This window comes from Balaenoptera ricei, chromosome 16 (genome assembly GCF_028023285.1).
Source record: "Balaenoptera ricei isolate mBalRic1 chromosome 16, mBalRic1.hap2, whole genome shotgun sequence".
Lineage (NCBI taxonomy): Eukaryota > Metazoa > Chordata > Mammalia > Artiodactyla > Balaenopteridae > Balaenoptera > Balaenoptera ricei.
The window spans coordinates 109419514-109439574 of NC_082654.1; the positions used below are offsets into that span (position 1 = coordinate 109419514).

General features: G+C 46.1%; 2 protein-coding genes across 9 annotated transcripts in view; one reads left to right on the forward strand and one right to left on the reverse strand.

Annotated features, from left to right (window-relative positions):
• Positions 1 to 2920, reverse strand: part of PCNX2 (pecanex 2) — a 305993-nt gene extending 303073 nt beyond the window's left edge. Inside the window, exon 1 of the mRNA XM_059900886.1 lies at positions 2849 to 2920. The gene's annotated coding sequence lies outside the window, so the exon portion shown is untranslated. The remainder of the gene's footprint in view (positions 1 to 2848) is intronic.
• Positions 1671 to 20061, forward strand: part of MAP3K21 (mitogen-activated protein kinase kinase kinase 21) — a 139004-nt gene continuing 120613 nt past the window's right edge. For all 8 annotated transcript variants that reach the window (XR_009498073.1, XR_009498074.1, XR_009498075.1 and 5 more), the window contains exons 1-2: positions 1671 to 2792; positions 17845 to 18025. Coding sequence is in view for 4 of the 8 variants with exons in the window: in XM_059900893.1 (XP_059756876.1) it covers positions 1973 to 2792; positions 17845 to 18025 (1001 nt within the window). In the remaining 4 variants the exon portion in view is untranslated. The remainder of the gene's footprint in view (positions 2793 to 17844; positions 18026 to 20061) is intronic.

The window sequence follows — 20061 nt, forward strand, 5'->3', positions numbered from 1 at the left end:
ACACTCTCATTTCTTTAGGATTTTTACAGTTGCGCTCTCTTCTACCTTTGTAGCCTCACCTCCTGCCACAGGAAACTCCCAACCTCTAGCGGTTCACTGAGCCCACTGTTTATTTGTACTCACATGCCTTTGCTCACACTGCCTGGAATGTCCTTCTTCCCTTTTTCTGTTAATCCTAGTCATACACAGCTCAAATGACACTCATCAAAGCATCCCCCAGAGAATCCAGGCATAATGGATTGTTCCTTTGCCTTGAGCCCAGGACACTTGGCTTATTCTTTTGTCCTGGCACTTACTTATTGTCTCTTACTCTCCAGATATGGGGCTTTGTAACCTCCAATCCTTAGCCTAGTCTCTTACACCTAGAGACTAGGCTAGAGTAAGTGCTAAATAAATATTAATGAAATTAGATGTATTCACACCTGGAGGGTTTTGTCCAACATCTCCATCAATATAGAGAAGAGATCCACGGGTGTGTGGATATTGTGGCCTGTCGCGATTGTAGCAGGAACTGTAAATAGGGGTAGCATGGAGGGATAACAGTGTGGAGAGGGAAAGGCCCTGTGACACTGGGCTGGGCACTGCTGCTTTCGGCCGCAGAGGAAGAGAGGCTGGGTACATCTCACAGTGGCAGTCTGTTTCAGGAGAACTAATTATGGTACTCCCTTCCACAGCCCTCATCACCAGTAAGCCCTCAAAGATGGTTTTTCTAAATTAATGAATGCAAAAATTACAGAGAAGAAAACATGTTCATACAAGAAAATCCCAAAGTTCCTTCCTATCCCTAGAACTGAAACTGTCCTAGCCTCCAAACATAAAAGCTTCACTTTCTGACGCTATCAGAAGGCGATCGTTCGCGACCCAAAGCAAATGGAGGAGGGTGGAGGCCCTGCTTCCCAGGATGTTGACGTACACCCGGTAAACGAAGTCAGCACATCGGCGAGGACTTAACTTTTCTGTGAACAGACCCTCTAGCTTTATTCGCCTTCCCTAGGGAATATGTAAGGCCAGGGGCTCGAGCACTCCGTGGTTGCCAATGCCTTCTACACCCGAATCTATGGGTTCACAGGTCCTTTCCCTTTTGAGCAGACAATAAAGACAGACGCGGGATTATCTGTCACCAAGGATGAGCTCCCCGCTGACCCGCGGCTCACTGCCCGGTGCTCCGTCACCCCTCAGTCCTGGGCTGCACGCCGCCCAGTGAGCGGTCCGCAGCCGCTCTCCATCTGTTCTGGACCTGTCCCGGGGCGCACCGCGACGCTCAGCCCACTCTCCGTCCCGCCTAAGACACCAGATCCTCTTCACCCGCTGCCACCGGCTTCCAGAGAAGAGTGGAGAATAGTAGTCTCCGAACCTGACTTTGGGCTTAATTTCAATTTCCCCGAAACCTCTCGCAGCCCTGGGCTGGCTCCGCCTCCCGGGACACAAGTGCGCGGCACACCCAAAGCCGCAGAGCGCGAGCCTCGGGGTCGACCTAGGGCCCTGGGGGCGGGGCGGGCCGGGTGCGGTGGGCGGGCCCTGGGGGCGGAGTGGGCGCAGGTGAGGTGGGCTGTCCCTGGAGGCGGGGCGGCCCGTGGGGGAGGGGCGAGGCGGGGCGGGCCCGGAGGGGGCGGGCGCAGGCGGTGTCTGGCCCAGGGGGCGGGGCCGGGGCGGGCCCTGGGGGCGGGCTCAGGCGGCGGCTAGGCCGATCGTGCTGCAGGCCGGCCGCAGGCCCAGCGCGCCACCATGGAGCGACAGCCGAGGCAGCCGCTGGGACCGCTGCAGCAGCAGAGGCATCCGAGGAGGAACGGGGGCTGAAGCCGCGGCCTCCGGGTAGTGGACCCGTGAACACCCGCCGTCCCCGAGCCCCGACTCCTCCTCCCTGCCTTCCCGGGCGCAGGCGGTGACCCTGCCGGACGATGCGCGCCCCCGGCCGCCCCCGAGGCTGAGCCCGCCGCCCCGCGCTCGGCCCTCGCCCTCGCCGTCGCCCCCCATGGCCTTGCCGGGCGCCGAGGTCGCGGCTGACAGGCCGGGGTCGCCGGCGCCGGGCGCCCCCGCCGGCTCCGCGTCGTCGTCGTCCGCCTCCTCAGGCGGCTCGGCCTCGGCGGGAGCGGGGCTGTGGGCCGCGCTGTACGACTACGAGGCGCGCGGCGAGGACGAGCTGAGCCTGCGACGCGGCCAGCTGGTGGAGGTGCTGTCCCAGGACGCCGCCGTGTCGGGCGACGAGGGCTGGTGGGCCGGCCAGGTGCAGCGGCGCCTCGGCATCTTCCCCGCCAACTACGTGGCACCGTGCAGCCCGGCCGCCCGCCCCGCGCCGCCGCCCGCCCGGCCGCCGCCGCCGCGGCCCGGCTCGCCGGTGCACGTCGACTTCGAGAGGCTGGAGCTCCAGGAGCTCATCGGCGCCGGCGGCTTCGGGCAGGTGTACCGCGCCACCTGGCAGGGCCAGGAGGTGGCGGTGAAGGCGGCGCGCCGGGACCCGGACCAGGACGCGGCGGCGGCGGCCGAGAGCGTGCGGCGCGAGGCCCGGCTCTTCGCCATGCTGCGGCACCCCAATATCATCGAGCTGCGCGGCGTGTGCCTGCGGCAGCCGCACCTCTGCCTGGTGCTCGAGTTCGCCCGCGGCGGCGCGCTCAACCGCGCGCTGGCCGCCGCCAACGCCGCCCCGGACCCCCGCGCGCCCGGGCCGCGCCGCGCGCGCCGCATCCCCCCGCACGTGCTGGTCAACTGGGCGGTGCAGATCGCGCGGGGCATGCTCTACCTGCACGAGGAGGCCGTCGTGCCCATCCTGCACCGGGACCTCAAGTCCAGCAACAGTAAGTGAGGGCGGGGTGGGGGAGGGGAGGACGCAACCGCGCCCCGCGCAGCCCACCTCGGTGCGGGTGCTGGGCGGGCTCCGCGGGGCCAGGTGCCCGGGGGAAGGAGGCGGGGGTCGGCCTCCCGATGCCGGCAGCCCCTCCTGCTCCGGCCTTCCGGGGCTCAGAAGGCCATCTGGACCCTGGTTACTTGCTTTGGGGCACGTGGTACACTTACCTTGCCGGGTTTCTTTCAGGTGCCTTTTTTAGAAAGGCAGATCAGACTTGCTTGCCGAAGACACAGTTGTAAAATATCGGGGCTTTCTGGAAACTTCACGGTGCTGTTTGGCCTTTGGGTACAATAAGTGGTTCATTTGGATAGAACTTTGCAAACCGAGGCCTTCCTCGGGAACCCATGGCCCCCCCCCCCCCCCCCGTCTTGCCTAGTGGCCTACATCAAACTGCCCTTTCCTTCAGCTTTACAAGCACTGTGTTGAGGTCTCTCCTTTCCCACTTTAAATATGGCTTCATGTCCTTCGACGTTTCCAAAGACTTTTCATTCAGATGTCTCTGCCCATGAAGTAGATTTTCATTATTGGTTCGGTGGCTTGAGTGTTGGTGAATAGTCTCCAGACACAGAAACACCATTTTGTGCCATCGTGCCCTTTGGGGTGGATTTCAGAGCAAGTTCATTGTCCTTGTGCGGGTACTTGAAATCCTGAAGACCTGGCCTGTATCATTCACTTTGTTTATAAATCAGGTGCATTTTCCAGATGTCAGTAAGGAACTGACAAATGAACTAAACACAGAGCCTATTAAATTTCATCGTATAAAAGATATAACAGCATTAGCTGCTTAAAGTTTGTTCTTCAGTATTGCAGGTCACTTCACATTCTGAGTGTCCTGTCCATGGATCCCATAAGCCCTCTCCCCAGTGAAGTCCGGCGAGCCTTTGTCTGCCGGAAGCTTCCTGCAGAACCGGGTATTTTAAGGACAGCTGGAGCATCCTGCTTGCTCTGGTTCTTCGCAGTTGCCACAGTTCTGTGATAGACGTGGAACCTGGCCTTTTACAAGCCTACTCTGTTTCAGGACATCGAATCACCAACACAGGGACTTCTCTGGTGTAGTGGTTAAGACTCCAAGCTTCCACTGCAGGGGGGCACGGGTTCAATCCCTGGTCCTGGTCCAGGAACTAAGATCCCACATGACGTGGGGCGCAGCCAAAACAAAAAACAAATCACCAACACAGGCAAACTATTTGGGTTGGACTCATCCTTAGATGGAAAAATTAAAGGGTCTGTAACTATTATTTTTGCATTATGCTTAGGCTGTTTCGTAATAATGCTTGAGATCCATATGGCCTGTTCACAAAGAAGAGCAAGTTTGCTAGTGTTTGTAAAAGCACAGGAGGCTAGATTAACCCATGTTCCAACGTATAAATGAAAAACTTTAAAAGAACTAATACTGTTAAATAGTGAAAAGAAATAATATGACCTTGGAATAATAACGTGGTTAAATAGTTTTTATTGACACCAGAAAAACTTGTAGGGTGGAACAAGTAGACAACTGTGTCTCTGGGAGATATTATGTAATCTGAAGGTGATTATGTGCTGCAACTTAGTTTTCGAAAGACTTTTCACCCTCAGAATAAGTTGCCTAACTTCCTGGAGCATTTTAATTTCTGTAATTGTCAGGCAGGGTTGCCTTTGCACTTGAAGTATCGTACTTTTAAAAAGACTTAATTGGCTAGGTCACTCACCTAGCCAAATGTTTGTTACGATATGACCACTTCTATAGTTTTTTTAATTTCTACAACATAGCATTTTGAATGGGGCCTAAAAGGTACAGATCACAGCATCTAGCACATTGCCTTATCTTGGCTCTGGCGTTATTTATTCAATGAATAAATGCAGATACTTTGAGACCCTCTTATATATGAAGCCATAACTTCTTTTTTTTAAAATTTTTTAGAATTTATTTATTTATTTATTTTTGGCTGCGTTGGGTCTTCGTTGGTGCGCGCGGGCTTTCTCTAGTTACAGCGAGCGGGGGCCACTCTTCGTTGCGGTGCGCAGGCTTCTCATTGCAGTGGCTTTTCTTTGTTTTGGTGCACAGGCTCTAGGTGTGCGGGCTTCAGTAGTTGTGGCACAGCGGGCTCAGTAGTTGTGGCTCGTGGGCTCTAGAGCACAGGCTCAGTATTTGTGGCGCACGGGCTTAGCTGCTCTGCAACATGTGGGATCTTCCCGGACCAGGGCTCGAACCCGTGTCCCCTGCATTGGCAGGTGGATTATTAACCACTGTGCCACCAGGGAAGACCTGAAGCCATAACTTCTTTTTCAGACTGTTTGAGTACAGCAGAGAGTCTATTACAGTGTATTTTGTTTGACTTCATTGGTTATTTGCTAATGGTGGTAGTGAGTTAATGATAATGTAGACAAGGTTTTAAAAATCAATATTGAATTTTAGTTTTATTCTTTAGTCTACTCACGTAACAAAGAGCCAGTATACGACTACTTGGACCCGAGCTAGTAGAAATTATTGTTTAAAGCAAATGTTTACATTTATCATAGTAAGATACGGCTCTCAATATGTTTTCTCTTTTCTCATTGGTCTTTTTTTTTTCTGTCATATAGTCTGAGACAATGTTTATGTTGAAATAAAAGCTGATCTTGTGATGGTACAAACAACTTTGTCCCTTCTCTAACAGATAGCAAAAGATTGAAAGTTGAGCCACATTAGCAAGTTTTAAGCATCATTTATGTTGTTTAAATATGCTAGGCCCTGTCACTCCCAGATGCCAAGTAAATAGAAAACGCTTTGCTAAATCTGTATAGCACAACTAGAGAGCGAGACAAGGCAACCTTGAGTTACTGTGAAAAGGGCCGGTTTTATATGCACTCAGAGCAGAGAAAACTCATCATGAGCTGGAACTCATTTATTCAACAGATTTTGAGGGCCCACCCTGTCCCAGGCATTTCTGGGCCCCGGGAAGCAGTGGCAAAGCAGATGGCAAACAGTGTCCCCGCCGGCACAGGGCTTAGTCAGATAGGGAAGATAGATGACAGTCATGCAAATATCAGGAAGTGCTGTCGAGCAAAGAAAGCATGGTGAGGGGTGGAGAGCGAAGGGGTGGAGGTTGAGGGTGCTGGTAAGATGGGGTGATCAAGGGAAGCCACTCCGAGGAAGTGACACAGAGAGCTGGAGGAGGAGGAATGAGTCGAGCAAAGATCCAGGCAAAGAGCAGATGATGCAGACGTGAACCTCACTTGCTGGAGGACTGGGGAGAAGGCGGGACGGTTGGGGCAGAGAGTGGAGCAGCGGTTGGTGGCTTGCAGGCCGTGTTCCATGTGGACACTCCACTCTGAGCGCCGTCCAAAGCCTTGGAGCGTTTTGTGCAGAGGAGGGGCGTGATCGGATTTCTGTGTCTCCAGGATTACCCTGGACACTCTGGAGAATGGACTGGTAATTGGCCTGAGTGAAGGCTGGGGAGGTTCTCCAGGCCAGAGAAGACACTGATTTGACTGAGGGGCAGTAGCAATGGAAGTGGTTTTCAGGGAAGTTACCAGGACAGAGTGAAAAGAAAATGGTACGGTATGTGAATTGCTGAGGAGGGTTTGAATGATTAGAATTTAGTCTTAAGTGTTTTGTTTATTCTGGTGTAGTTCAGGACTGAAAGAAAATTGCATGGCATGATTTATGGTTCCTTTCTTACTAATGTTGCTTACTGTGTTCTACCTTTTTTTTTTTTTTTAAAGCAGAAAATAAACGTTCCATGACAAACTGAGCCAGAGACTTTGGTAGCTGCTTATTTGTGTACTTTTTATTTCAGTGATTAAGCATCTTTTTATCCCAATTTTTTGGGTTAGCCCTCTGGGAATAATTATTATCTATATAATTATCTACAAGGACATCTGCAGTCTATAAATAGACATAGTTATATTTCTTATGAAATGCAGTTTAGAGCTTTTGCTAGAACAAACTACAAAAGGAATCTAAATTCTGTTTTAGCTTCTCTCATTAGTGCAGTATTAATAAAGGAACTATTTGAGAAAATTATAGCCAATGTGATCTCCAAATAAGGTTCTTAAAAAGCTCATAAGAGTGATCTGGGGGAGCTATTAATTACGCTATTATCAGTTAAGAGAAATGCGTCTTCTCCCTTCTCCTGTCTGTGCAGCTTCATACCACAGCCTCTTCCTATTCCAAGGGTCAAGGGAGATCAGTCCAAAGAGCCCTGTGGTGACAGAGAGCTAATCAGCTTGTGAAACAGAATTGGCTAAAGATGTATTTTTGGAAGAAGAGCAATCAGAACAGGTCACCACATCTTCCCCTACCATTTTTATGCTTGCATATTAAAAAATAAATAATCCACTTTTCATTTTTTATAGTTGAAAGGAGGGGCAGTAATTTAGTGCCGGATTATGCTCACTTTTCACTGTACATCTCTGATCATTTTGTAGTCATTGTCAAGTGTATTAAAGTATGCGAATGGAAAGAGGAGAGGGGAAGTCTCCATCGTTTCAGAAGGCCGTCTGTAATTCCTGCTTTCCCACACTAGCCTGTGAGGGTTGAACTTTTCCAGAATAGTGCAGAACCAGAAGGAGCCTTGGCTTTGAAGTCAGACCTGGGTTTGAATATTGGTGTCGTCCTCTGCAAGCTGTGTGACCTTGGGCAAGTGTTATAATCTCCTTGAGCCTGAAAGTCTTGACTTCTGATACTGTCAGGAATCCTGCAGGGAAAATCTATTTAATTTTTTTTTTTATCCCTTCCTAGGCAATTGGGTAAATTCCGCATGAAAGTAGGTGGCTTTTTTAGGGAACAGTTAGGAGTCAGGTGTGGCTAGAATGAAAGGAAGACAGGCTTTTGTTGGGAAGGAGACAGGCGTTTAACAAGTGGCCAGACAGCATGGGCTTGAATGCCACGCTGAGAGGTGTGGACTGTCTAACAGCAAAAGCGAGCCATTGACAGTTCTGAGGAGGAAAGTGCTCTGATCTGCTGTAAGACAAACATCTACAAAGAAAAACATATAAGCTTGGGATCATTTGCTTTATGACTGTATCTGTCATAGGCTATCAGGGCAGAAATAGAAAATAAAATACTTGGACATTGGTTTGGCATAAATTATTTCTCATTTATGACCAGAGCCTAGTTTTTATAATCACTATTTGTTTAATGAGCGAATTTAGGGTACTTTCTTCCTCTGATTCACCAGAGTTAGAAAATAATGACCAGATTTACCATGTCAGGCTGATGATTTTAACTCCAAATTTCAGTGTGACTGTCTCCAAACCCTCTGTGCTACTTGAAGGGCTCCCAAAAGGTGGAATGAAGGAATTTTAGGGGGCAGAAGAAGGGTTCCTGGTGAGGCTGGGCGAACTATGCTGGTTTTATTTTGGAGCCTGAAACAAATTTGTACAACTGACTCCGAATCAGTATGAATTCCGTTATCTTTAAAAATTCATCTTCTTCAAATACTGCTTTAAGTAAATAATAGTCGTAACAGAAACAATAGCTGACATTTATTTAATGCTTACTAGATGCTGGGTATTGTCCAAACTTTATCCTCATTTATTCCTCACAGCGACCTTTTGAGGTAGGTACTTTAAGTATCCCCATTTTACAGATGAAGAAACTGAAGCCAGGGATTAATTGACTTGATCAGGGTCACTCCACTTGTCAGAGAATTGAATCCAGGGCCTCTAATCCCAGAACTTGAGCTTTTATCTTCTTCATAGAGTGCCTTGGTTACCAGTTCTCAGATGTTTGTTATCAGAACCCCAAAGAGCTTTTGTTGATGTGGGTTCTAGCTACTGATATTTACCATATTAGAAATTTAAAATGATAAATCTAAAGATATTTAATATAAAAGTAACAATAGATCCGTTACATGTTAATGTAGGGGGAAACCCTTATTTTCCAAAACAAATTTAGTGAAGAGAGTGGCATTGCTTTACTCTTTTGAAGCTCACTTTGATGACATGAAGGAAGACAGATGAACATTCACATCTGCTTCTGCATTTAATCTGTCGCCACCTTAGGGCTGCTCAGGGTCCCTGGACCATACTTTGAGAACCCCTAGGCTAGATGGCCAGTTCTGCAGAGGGGAATGGCACTCCAGAGTAGTTGCTTCCACACCTAATGTAGCATCAAAAGCTCCCCATAAACTTCTGAAAATAAAATTCCCTGTCTCACTTTTGGATATTCTGATTTGGTTGCCTTAGTTGGGAATAAGCAATGAATTTTTTTCTAACATTTTGTTATCAAAATCTTGGCATATACAGAGTTGAAGGGACTTTTAAGTAAACACTTCTGTACTCACCACCTAGATTCTACCATTAATGTTTTACTAAGTTGGTTTAATACAAACCTCACCCTATCCATCCATCAGTCCATCCTGAGCTTGGGATGCAGCAGGATATTTTTTTAAAAAGCTTTTGGGTGATTCAGGTGCAGAGCCAAGTTTGGAAGCTGCTGTCCAAGGGACCAGATGTGTGGGTCCCTTCTCATGGTTCTCTGGGTTGGTATAGAAATTCCACCATGGCCGCAGACTGTATCCCAAATCCAGTGAACTGTCTGGTGACATTGGATGGCTGGGTCACAGTAGGCACTAAGTGAGGGTATGGGTGGCTTATTCGGGGCTTGTGTCTCTGGGGAAAGGATTATCCAAGCATTTGTCCCACTGACCTGGGGGGACAAATGGTGCTATTGTGGCATCTAAGATTTGGGCTCTGACTCTACTACTCTCCCGCCATGGGCTCATGGGCCCCGACTTTCTGAATAGGGTGATGTGAGGATCAGTGAGATAGTGTACTCCTGGCATCAGCACACTTTCCCCTGCAGGTCCAGATGATAAATATGATTGCTTTGCAGACTATCTAGTCTCTTTTGCAACTCTTCAAGTCTCCCGTTTGGCCCATAAGATATAGTTTGCTGACCCCTGGTATTTATCAAAGTATTTAATAAACTGTAAGATGCAACCTAAATGTAAGCTGGTGACTATACTCATTTTTACATACGGTTTGGAAGCTCTCTGAGGGCTTTAAATGTTTCCTAATTTGTGTGTGTGTGAACCCCGTGATACCTAAAAGTTTTCTACAATTCTTTGTAACCCAAGGACTTTATTATTATTCATTCTGCAAAATATAGTGCCATGTTGTCAAACATTTATTCATCTTGGTTGGGTGTGAGGGTCTTCTTAGTTCAGCTGACTCACTTGATCCAGGCCAGACAGTGGTACAAGGAAACAGTCCTGAGCTTTGTTCCTTTAGGGAGTACTGCCATCTGCATGCTTTGGCAGGTCTACTTGTAACTTGGGTTGATAAGTTGAGGGTCAGGGAGAAGGCAGGAGGTACTAAGTTACCGTTGTAACTGTTTCACTACCAGAATTCATTACTAGGACATTTTTTTACGCTCTTTGAAAAAGAGCAAAATCACTTGCCATTTGGGGGAAGTATCTTGATTGCATATAGGACGTTTGAGTGATTGTTGGCTTAATTGACTTTCAGGAGTTGTTTTGTTTCAGGTTTTCTGTAAATATTGACCATAATATCAACTATATTACTTTCTGTTTACTAATATGTTAATGTAGCATATTGTGGAAGATTGCTCCCCCATCAGTTTACTTTGTTCCATACCTTGACAAAATATTGAAAATACTCCACTGACAGAAATAGAGAGCTAGATTTTCACACAATGAAATGTAAGAAGTTTTCTCATTAAAACTGTGTGCTGTGTGTGTCCATGAAAAGGTCTGTACCGCAGCGTTTGCTTTTGGTGTTAAGAGCGATGTGAAGCTGTGTTTTAGCTGACCGCGTCTCTCTGGACTTTGCAGAAGTCTCTCTCCTTGTGTTTAGCGAGCTGACTCACTCATTCACATCACAGTTATTTGGTGACTGTGTGCTACGTGCCAGGGACACTCCAGGCTCTGGGTGGTCAGTGGTGAGCAAAGCAGAAGCAAATTCCTCCCCTCGTGGAATTTACATGCCAGTGGGCAACATGGACAGTAAAGGGTAAATGGTGAAAAGTGTAGTATGGTGGAGGGTGGTAAGTGCCCAGTAGAAAAACTAAAAGTTGAAAAGGAGGGTGAAAATGTTGGGGTGAGCGGTTGAAGGCTTAGAGTGTATGGCTAAGGAAGGCCTTCCAGAAAAGGAAGCAAAACCTGAAGAAGTGGGAAAGTGGGTCATCTGGGGAAACAAACCCTCATAGAGGGAAGGGAAATTGCTCCCCAGAGCAGGAGGCCGGTGTGACAGGAGAATCATGAAAGGGAATCACGGGGCACCAGGGAGAAGGGAGTCAGACCACACAGGGTCTCGTCAGCCACTGGAGAGGTTTGGGCTGAGGCCCGGGCTCTGAGCGCCATTGTAGCAGATCACACGGCTGCAGTTTTGAGAACAGACGGAGAACCAGGGTGGAGGCGATCACTTGGGAGTTGGCAGCTTGTCTGTGGCACGAAAGCCCTGAGATTGGCTGAGATTATCTGGGGACTGAGAGCTCATAGGAAAGACCAGAGGTCAGGGACCGAGTCCTGGAGAGTCACCATCGATTAGAGGCCCCGGAGACAGGGAGGAACCAGAAGAAGGAGCAGCTAGAAGAGTGAAAACGAGGGAATGTTGTGATGCTTGGGAACCAGAGAAGAACGTGATCCAGGGAAGAATGATCAGCTGTGTCAGTCGCTGCTGATGGATCAATATCCAGATAACTGCTTTGTTATCATTATTTCTAAAACAGTCTGTACTGTTTGAGGAGGGCACAGGTGAGCTGGTTTTCTATAATCAGCAGCTGACTTGACATGAAAAGGCTACACTAATTCATCTTCTTCCTTCTCGTTCTTCCCCTTACAGTAGTCACTCACTCATGTAACAGCTATTTATTGAGTATATAAAACTGGTAGATGCTGTGCAGTAGAAATAAACCAATATTAAACAAATATTAATTGGGTGCAAATTCTTTCCTGCAGTTGCTTACAATTTAGTTAGAGAGGCGAGACCCACAAGTGAGATAAGGCAGTGTTTAAGTGTAGTAATGGGAGTGGCACAGCTTTAAGTGCGTTAGAAATGCAGAGAACTTCTAGTGAGGTTATGAGGAAGGCACCCAGGGGGACACGGTGTTGATATTCACAGGCTCATATAATATTGGAACAGGGAGACAGTGACAGAGCTGCACATTTTGTTTTCTGTTGTTTGTTTTGTTTTGTTTCTACTAGAAGGAGAAAATGAGATTCCAAAGGCCAGCGGACTTGCAGGCCGTCTCACAGTCAGTGCTGCCGTGCAGCGAATCCAGGGCTGGTGCCCGGTGGCTTCCGTGGGAATTGGAGGCCAGGTGTGGCTTTGCGGAGGATGCCAGGGGAAGGCGGTCCACGCAGCAGGCGCCAGGAGCTCAGAGACACGGATGCAATGCCGAGTTTCTTAGAAGTGGCTTTTAATGCACAGAATCGTAGAGTTGTAGGGTTTCTTTCGGAGAGTCCGGGAAGAGCTGAAAAGATCCTGGAGACCGAGGTTGAGAAGGGACTTGAAGATCAGGACGAAGGCCTCCAGAGACTGGTGAGCGATCGAGTGGTGTAGGTGCGGGAATAGACGGAAGAAATGGGAGGAAAATCGGTGCTCTTTGGTAAACTCAGACAGTTACCATTTTTTTCCCCTGTAAATGAATGGTTGATTGTTTTCAGAGTTGAAATTCACGGAGTAACCTTCCTGTCTTAGACTGAGACTCGGGTGTTTTGTTAGTATATTCTTTCACATTGCTGCTTTTCTCAACTGATTTCTTTCTTACGACCTTTTTTTTTTTTTGGATAACATATTCCTAGTTAAAGGTTAATTAAAATGAACCTATTTGTCTCAAATGGAATTTGGACCAGCACTCCCATAAATGTTGAGGAAATAGAATGGACACATTGTAATTGCTTTTAAAAATACACATTATATACTATAATTCGGAAAATTCCAAAGTGAAACTTCAAAGGAGCCGGAAAAAATCGAGTGCCTCATGGTTGAATAAGTAGACAGAACACAAGTTGTAGAGGCTGATTGTTAAAGAATGGGGCTAACGGGGGTCAAAAATCTTTACGGACGTGGCACAAGCCGGGGGCTGAAACACTGGTCGCTGGGTCGCTAACGAGAATTGACCATTTCTGTGGCCCAGAGGGTGGATGTGCCCCTCTGTGCATGGTCCTTCCCGGAGGTCCTCTTCCTGGTGAGGTCAGGAGGCGGAAGCACCGCCAGCCTGCTCGGCTGAAACCTGGCCAGGTGCCTGGTCACGTGACCTGTCGGGACACTGGCTATTTCTGGTTTCGGTCACTTTGCCCCAAAGATAAGGAATTTGAGGAATTCTGCTGAACACCTCTGAAATAGAATCCAGAACAATGGGCCTTTCATGGAACTCTAAACTTTTGACGTTCAGAGTGTTATTTTAACTTGTTTTCTGTTAGTTGAAAGCTCCCATGGAAACTTTGGACTCCGGGGTGAGGGCAGGTGTTTTAAAGCCCGCCATGCAAAGGCTGCTAATACTGCATTCTGCCATGGCATTGCTTGGGAAATGCGATCAATTTAAAATATTTCGCTTTTAGTTCTTACTTGGGGCCTGGGGACATAGCATGGTTTTAATGCCCATTTTAATCAGTGCTTCCTCATGCCTTCCTAATTTGGATGTTTTTCAGAAGGAGGAGATAATGTATGTGAAAGTGTCTTGGAAAACAAAGTTTTATAGAACTGCAGGCCATCTTGATCATTAATTGGGAGTCTTTTTTGGTGGTAAGGATATCATTGTTTAAAAGTGAAATCAGTATGTATTATAAGGCGGAAAAATGTAATACAGCTGATGATTAATCTATAATTAATCTGATAATTAATCTACCTGTTATTTTTTGTTTCTGTGGCTTAAGTATATAGGGTTTTAAAGGATTCGATATTTATTTTTCTGGATATTCATGAGGAATCAGGACTGAGAAATAAATATTCCTTAAACTGAATGGAAGGAAGGAAAATTCAAAAATTAGCAAAATGAAATTTCTGGTTGTTCTGCCCCCTTTTTATAACTGATAGCTTTATATGTAGCACAGAAGGCTGGAAAGATAGTCATGCAGATGGGATCTGAAGCGTGGCCCTGTATTGTAGCCGTATGATCTGGGATAACATTTCTGAACTGTGAACTGGAGACTGTAATTTCCATTTCATACAATGGCATGAGGATCCAATGAGATATTATGTGAGTGGAAACAACTCTATATAGAAGAGGATTAATAAATGGTAGGCAATAATCTTATTAGAACTGGCGATAATGATCGTTAATAGAAACTATTCCATTGGCCATTTGATGTAGAAGGTACTGCGTTAGGTGATTGGGGGATAGAAGGAGGTGCTTCCTCTCCAGATCTTACAGTTAGAAGATCGCTTGGGGAAAGGAATATCACAACACAACAGTATTTATTCAGTATTGGCGACTTATATAATAAGTCCCCACTCAGCTGTCTCATGTTGCTTCTCTCCAGTTGCATTAACTCTGTGACTTCTGCGACTGTCTAAATTGGTGATACGAATGTGAATCTATTGCAAAGTGAAATTTTCAGGCCTTGCAAAGTGATAGGATTTCCTGACATCCGTGAAAGTGATTTTGAAGGTTTGCTAAACACACGTTCAAACCCATCAATAAAAGGTGTGTGTGGGTATATGTATGTGTCACCCTTTCGAAATGCTTACTGCGTCTCAGCCCTTGTTCTGAGCACTTTACATGTATTCATTTCCTCCTCTCTACAACATTATGATGTATGTGCTGTCATAAGTCCCATGACAGGCAAGGAAGCAGAAGCACAGAGTCCAAACCGAGCAGTCTGGCCCTGGAGTGAGTGCATGCTTCCATCGCTATGCCACAGCGCCTCTACTTAGATCAGATGATGACTATCCAACGGCAGGAAATCAGAAAGGAGGAGAATGGGCACCTGCTATACAGAGAGATTTCCGAAGGATAAAGAAATCGCTTGTGAAAAATTGATAAAAAGCTGTCAACTGAGCAATGCAGGCAGTAGTTAGGACCATGGGCCCAGGGGTCAGACTGCTTGAGTGGCACTGCTCCTCAGCTGCGTGACCTTGGATGGATTACTCAACATCTCTGTGTCCCAGTTTCCTTATCTGTCAAGTACAGATGATTAATGATATCCACCTATAGCATTGTGGTGGGGATTATCTGATTAAGATACCTGTAAGTGTACCTGACAGACAGAATGTGCTCAGTCAACGCTCATTATTCCTATAACATTTGGGCAAGTGGTCCCCCATAAGATCACATTCCGCAGATCAAACGTGAAGAGCGTCTTATGCTAGTCTCCAATTTTGTCTGGATGATTTAGTCTAAGAAACCTCCCACACTTGTTCGTTTTTGTCCTTCTAAGAGTTAGTGCACAGTTGCAACGATGACAAAAATGTTGTTAAATAAAGAATAAAATAAACTGATTTTTCTGTTATTTTTCAAGGTGAAACCTGAATAACAACTCTCCTCCCCCCCCCCCCCCACAGACATATATTCTATGAATTCTGAAGTTTGGATTACTGTTCAATTGGATTCAGTGTTGCTGAGTTTTTTTCAGTACTGATTATCCTCTGATAATGAAGACCTATCTCTTGGGATTTTTGCGAGGATTGAATGAAATAGCACTTGTAAAGTACAAGGAATATAGTGAATACCGACGATGGCTAGTGACCCTTAGGACTTGGTTCTTATTTCTATTAGATGGGAAGTGGCACGGGCAAAGGACAAACATAAGAATGGGCCCCTTTTCTTAATTTCATCTGCAGACACTAAGCACCTGCGCTGAACCAGACACAGAGTGGGTGCGCGCGGGTGAGCGTGAATTGCACGAGTTTCTCACCATTGTCTTCCTCTCCCTGCCATCTCACCACCCACACACACACACTCTCTCTCCCTCACTTGTACGCTCCCTGTTGCACACTTACATACTCACTGTCTCAGAGCTAACAGCAGTGGAGGAGTCTGATGAAAGCACACAGTCTGGTACTTGGTGCCTCGTAGGACTGTCACAGAAACACAGAGCTCACGGGAGTGTGGAGGAGGTGATGGTCCCCGGCTTGCGGTTATTTGGAAGGTGTCGCTGAGCAGGAATCATCTGGGCTGGATGAGCAGCCGGCCTGCCTTGAGCAGAGCAAGCTCGCGCGTAGAGGCACGGGGCGTAGTTTGAAGCGTAGGTTGCTGTGCGAATCTAGGGGCTGTGATTGCCCAGGTTTTGGAGTGTGGACCTTCTCCCTGAGTTATGGGGAACCGTGGAATGTTTTTTTTTTTTTTAAATAAATTTATTAATTTATTTATTTATCCTTGGCTGTGTTGGGTCTTCGTTTCTGTGCGAGGGCTTTCTCTAGTTGCGGCAAGCGGGGGCCACTCTTCATCGCGGTGCGCAGGCGTCTCACTGTCGCGGCCTCTGTTGTTGCGGAGCACAGGCTCCAGACGCGCAGGCTCTGTAGTTGTGGCTCACGGGTCCAGTTGCTCCGCGGCACGTGGGATCTTCCCAGACCAGGGCTCGAACCCGCGTCCCCTGCATTGGCAGGCAGATTCTCAACCACTGCGCCACCAAGGAAGCCCAGAATTTTTTTTTTTAATGCAGGTTTATTGAGGTATAATTTATATAAAAATTCACCCCCTGAGGGCGTTCAGTTTGATGAGCTTTGACAAATGTATATAATCCCGTAACCACCACCACCAAGAGAGAATTTGCATCACCTGGAAAAACTCTCCCGTGTAGCGCTGCCGCCAGACCTTTCCCCTCAGCCTCCAGAAACCGCTGGTCTGATTTCTGTCCCTCTTCCAGGATGTCATAAGGGATCATAGTACATAACCGCTCATGTGTGGCTTCTTTCTCAGTGGAATGGTTTTCAGATTCATCCCTGTTGTGACATGTATCGGTAGTTTATTCATGAGAGGTTTAAAAAAATAAAAGGATGCCACGACACTATAGGAAGATGAATCTTGCTCGGGGTGGGTGAGAGAGGAGAGAGGGACAGCACCCACTCCAGTGAGAACGATTGTAATTCACGTTTGGGACAGTGAAGCCAGAAGTCACGTGGTGGCAGGGAAGTGGAGACGGGCCATCTGCGGGGCATTCGGTTGAACTAGAACAACTGGGCTGCAGGTTGGAAGGCTGGGTTTTAGGGAAGGAGTGAGGAGATAAGTTAGAAAAAACAGTAGGTTTAAACCATTCCTTTTGTAGCAAATGGGAAGGAGGAGCGTGGATATGGAGCTGCATTAGAGCCTCGTGGAAAACCGGGGAGACATTTCTGCTTGGTTATAGGCAGAGAAGTCAACCAGGGGAGAGAGGAAACCAAGGCACCGGCAAGGGCGGGGCAGGTGGGCAGTGATGGGAAGCTCGGTTGTTTTAGCTCCGGCTGCACAGAGAGTTCAGGACAGTCCCGGCATCAGCTCGGTTCCTGAAAGCTGCTCTTGTGCATTCTGTATTTTGTCAGGAGACTGGGGGCTGGGGAAACCAGCAACTGGATAATGTTTCTCTGAAGTTTTTACTTTTTGCTGTATTTCAGTCTTTGGTAAAGCAATCATATCTCATAAAATATCTTCATGAGTTAACCTATCTATAAGCAACTTGCAAATTTAACATAAGATAATCTTCAATAATAATGATTTATGGTAATACGCCATCTATTTGCAGTATTCTCCGAAACATTCAGTAGAAAAGACTCTGCATTTAGATCAGGACCTAATTTCTTGGAAGAAAAACAATGTAAATATTTTCTTCCTATCAGGTAAACTTTCACAGACTTCTGATTCTACCTGTGATATCTCAGTAAATGTTTCTTGCCCCTAGAAATCATTTACTTTCTCATAAAGAGTGCTAAAGCTGTACTGTGTCTGTGGATTTTTTTTAAACTTGTAACTTTAGGCACCAACGACCCACTGAAGGTTATGAAAAACAAGATGTAAGTAAGATAAAATGGTAAAATGCAGGTTCATTCTCAGTACTCTGCCAACTGCAGTGAAGATTGTGTTTTAAAAGCCAAAGAAAAATTGTAACTGAAAAATTATAAAAATATGAAAGTATTCCACCTTTGATTTTCTTCGCTAGTATTGCTACTGGAGAAGATAGAGCATGATGACGTCTGCAATAAGACGTTGAAGATTACAGACTTTGGGTTAGCGAGAGAGTGGCACAGGACCACCAGGATGAGCGCAGCAGGCACCTATGCCTGGATGGCCCCGGAAGTCATCAAGTCCTCTTTGTTCTCCAAGGGAAGCGACATCTGGAGGTGAGTAAGCACCACGCATTTTGTTTTTGCAGGTGTCTGCAGAAACTGATTGCTACACCTCCTTTAAATGAGTCCCCAAATATTCAGTAATTCTGAGCATAACCAGTAGGTACGGATGGTCCCCAGTTTGCAGTGGTTTGACTTAACAGGTTTTTTTTGACGTTACAGTGGCACAAAAGCAATATGCACTCTCTAGAAACCGTACTTGGGATGTGGCATTGGGATTTTTCCCAGGCTAGTGACACGTGGTCCAGTCCTGTCTTGTGAGGCTGGGCAGAGGCAGTGAGCTGCAGCTCCCGGTGAGGCCCGCCATCACGAGGAGAAACAACTGATACGCTTACAACCATTTTGGACCCAGACAGCCATTCTGTTGTTCACTTTTGGTATCGTATGCAATCAATTCCATGAGATATTCAACACTTTATTATAAAATAGGCTTTGTGTTAGATGATTTTGCCCAACTGTAGGCTAATGTAAGTGTTCTGAGCACTTTTAAGAAAGACCAGGCTAAGCTTCAGTAGTTTAGGTGCATTAAATACATTTTCAGCTTATGATATTTTCAACTTACGAAGGATTTATCCAGACGTAACTGCATTGTAAGTTGAGGAAGATCTGTATGGGCCTTTTTGAAGAAGGTTTTGTGGTTTTGATCAAGATTGTTGTAATCACAACAGAATGGGTAACTTGAGATTTTGATTGTCCTATGACTTCCATTTGATAAGAGAAACTTGTTAAATCTGAGGTTTGATTAAAACTGGTTATAACTTGAGTAAACAGTAATGCCGTTTTGTAAGGCCTGTTGGTAAATAAACGTAAATTTCACTTTAAGCAAAAATTTTGATTCCTCATGACTCACAGACAGAATATTAGCATGGAAGGGGTTTGAGAAAAAAATTTAGATCACCTCCTTCATTTTATGGATTGCATTATCTAAAGATTAAAGCTTCTGGTTTGAGGATGGAGAGCTGAACTAAAATGGAATCCCAGGTTAGCTGGATTTTCCATTCGGCTGTGTCTCATTAGGGGGTAAAGACACCATCCATACCAGAACAACAGAGAAAAGTCACTCTGTTTATAGTTACAATGCACCAGGAGCTTACTTGCCTTCATTTAATGCTCATAAAATGCTGTGTGACTAGTATTAAGATTCCAGGATTTTTCTTTTGTTGTTTTTTTAACGGCTTTATTGAGATACAATTCACACGTCGTACAATTCACCCATTTAAACTCTACAGTTCCATGGCTTTTACCTTCATCAGCACAGTCAGTTTAAAACATTTTCATAATCCAAAGAAGAAACCCTATACCCCTCAGCCATCACCCCAACACTCCATCCCTCCCAGCCAAGGCAATCACTCATCTACATTTTGTATCTTTAGATTTGCTTATTCTGGACATTTCATTTAAATGGAATCAAATAATATGCGGTCCTCTGCGACTGGCTTTTCAATTAGCATATTTTCAAGGTTCATGTCATAGAATGTATCAGAATTTCATTCTTATTTATTGTGGAATAATATTCCATTGGGTGGATAATACCACATTTTGCTTATTCGTTTATCAGTCGATGGCATGTGGGTTGTTTCCACTTTTTGGCTAATTCTGAATAATGCTGCTCTGAACATTTATGAAGAAGTTTTTGTGAGGACATGAGTTTTCATTTCTGTTGGGTTTCTACCTGGGAGTGAAATTGCTGGGCCGCATGGTAATTATATGGTTAATCATTTGAGGAACTGCCAGACTGTTTTCCACCAGTTCTCATTCCCACCAGCAGTGTATAAATACAGGCTTCTAATTTAATTGTTCTACTTATGACTGTTAAGAAATTTATCACCTGTGCCAGGGGCTCTATAGTGTCTTAAGGCTGTTTTGAAAAACACAGAAGCTTGAGCCTCACCCCTTACTTAATGACTTATACTCTGCTGGTGGAGACTGAGCACATGTGTCTTTATAAAATGTTAGATGTGTTTTCCTTGACTTAATCACAATAATTTTCTAACCATGTAATGCCAAAATACTTAAGCGAAATAGGTGAT